The following is a 2,238-nucleotide window of genomic DNA, read 5'->3' on the forward strand; positions in this document are numbered from 1 at the left end:
CCCTGTGCCACTGGGGTCTGGCCAGCAGGAACGAGGCTTCCTGTCCCTCCGCACAGCGTGTCCAAAGGCCAGAATGTCCAGAGAGGTTTTGTTTCTATCCCGTAATTGCACAGCCTGCCGTGAGCTAGTGACAACTCCCAGCTCCTCCTTGAGCGGGTAGTGGCTGCCAGGCAGTCCCTGCTTCAGCGGGCATGTACCCACATGCAACCCTTCCCCAGGAGCCTCCTGCGCACGGGCCAGGAGCTTCCTCGTGGAGAAAGTCCAGCTGACGTTCCTCCCCTCTGACTGGGGGAGAGAAGCAGCTCTGTCCCAGTCGTCATCACCAAGAACACGCCGCATCAATAAATAACTCTCATCTCAGCCCGCGTCGCTGCCAGGCTCTGGTTAGCAAGCGAGCGGCAGGTCCGAGTCGTCCCATGCCGTGGCTCTCCTTGTTGCCCTTGGGGTTCTCCTCTGAGGCTTCACTGTACAATGAGAACAACACCAGCTGCCTGGGTTTTATTGCTAAGTCCGAGTGAAGTGGCTTCAGTTTGTGTATAGGGCTCCTCTGGGGACGGGGAGGGATGGGGACCAGGCCGGGGGGAGGCAAAGGGTCATTCTTCACTGGCTGACTCTTGGAGAAGGCGATGGATGTCCTGGAAGGAGGGTCGATCTTTAGTGTCCCGTCTCCAGCAGCTGAGCATTAGCTTATAGATTGAGTCAGGGCAAAGTGCGGGCTGGGGAAGGTACATCTTCAAAGCAAAGGACACAGGAGACAAAGGGAGAGAGTTACTGCTACAGAAACCAGGAAGCAAACCACTCCTGCGGAGCCCCGTTTCTCTGGGCAGCGGGGCAGGGACTGTGGTGCTGCGTGTTCAAGGGCAAGGGAACCCCCAGAAGGTCACACTCCTGCCTCCCAGCCCGGCTAAACACGAGCGGGGTCAGCGGGCAAGCAGTGCCTTGGGCTGTGTAAAGCGCAGGGTTTGTCCTTCACCAGGACTCCTTCCAGAGAAGCTCCTGTCCCATAACTCCCCATAACCCAGCTCCCTACCTGGTCGCCTTAAAGTCTTTCCCCAGGTCCCCAGTGTCCCAGGTGCACCATTGCCTGTCCTGTGCCATCCCATCCTGTCCCATCCCATCCAGTCCCATCCCCTCCCTACCTGCCGGCCCTGGTCCCGGAAAAACTCGCCGGTGTTTTCAATGACCTGCTCATCGGACAGCTGGGAGTAGGGCTGCTCCCGGCAGAGCGTGAAGGTCTCCCACAGTGTCACGCCGAATGCCCACACGTCACTGGCTGTCGTGAACTTGCCCTGGCCAGAGGGAGCAGAGTGGGGTTGGACATGGGCATTACGCCATCCTGCTCTATGAGCACACGAGCTCCATGAGCTCGATGAGCACATGAGCATTCAAAACCTCCTTCTGGATGCTTGTGCTTCTGCATGTGGGTCCAGAGAGGGGAGTTTGGTCCCAACAGACCTGCTCCCTGCCCGGGGCCAGAGCCTGGGGAGCTCCAGGTTGGACTTGCAGTGACTGCTCTGAGAGTTGGAGCTTGGCAAACGACCCAGCTCCCTGCAAAGATCAAAAGCAACCCTGCTCCCTCTTCCAGGTCTGACCCTGGCCAGAAGAAAATGTCAAGCATCCCACTCAAAGGCTGGGTGCCAGAACACCAAGGATCACTGTAGTCCCTCATCCCATCCTGAAAATCTGCTATCAGTCCTGCTTTCTGCACGCTTCACCCCAAAGCTGGGCTGCAGGGGGAAGAGCCTTCCCTCCCCCTTCTGCACACCCCAGCCTGAGGAAAAGAGGCTGTGAGCAGCCCCAGGGCTGTGGTCCCAGAGGAGCCCAGGCCCTGCGTACCAGCAGGATGCTCTCCCAGGACATCCAGCGAATGGGGAGCACCGCCCGTCCCTGGATGCGGTAGTAGTCCCCGCTGTAGAGGTTCCTGCTCATGCCGAAGTCGGCTATCTTGATGGTGTACTGCTTCCCCACCAGGCAGTTGCGCGTGGCCAGGTCTCGGTGCACGAAGTTGAGGGAGGAGAGGTACTTCATGCCAGAGGCGATCTGGGTGGCCATGAACCGCAGGTCGCTGTAGTAGCCAGGGGGAAGACAAGGGAGGACTGAGGCACTGGGAAGGAGAGCAGCCAGGGTGCCCACAGCCAGGCAGGGTGCCTAGAGCAGGCAGCCCTCCCTGCCCCTGCCCATCCTGACGGTGCTACCTGACGGTGGGGGCGTGGCCGGCGGTGGGGCTGCCTGCCTGCT

At 59.9% G+C, this 2,238-nt stretch overlaps 1 protein-coding gene across 1 annotated transcript in view; it reads right to left on the reverse strand.

The window, feature by feature from the left end:
• Positions 1-327: 327 nt before the first annotated feature.
• LOC104489050 (discoidin domain-containing receptor 2-like) overlaps positions 328-2,238 on the reverse strand; it is a 9,204-nt gene continuing 7,293 nt past the window's right edge. The window contains 3 exon segments of the mRNA XM_010131165.1: positions 328-731; positions 1,140-1,289; positions 1,837-2,163. Coding sequence (XP_010129467.1) covers positions 594-731; positions 1,140-1,289; positions 1,837-2,163 — 615 coding nt within the window. The 3' untranslated portion in view covers positions 328-593.

This window comes from Buceros rhinoceros, unplaced genomic scaffold (assembly GCF_000710305.1).
Source record: "Buceros rhinoceros silvestris isolate BGI_N320 unplaced genomic scaffold, ASM71030v1 scaffold21492, whole genome shotgun sequence".
Lineage (NCBI taxonomy): Eukaryota > Metazoa > Chordata > Aves > Bucerotiformes > Bucerotidae > Buceros > Buceros rhinoceros.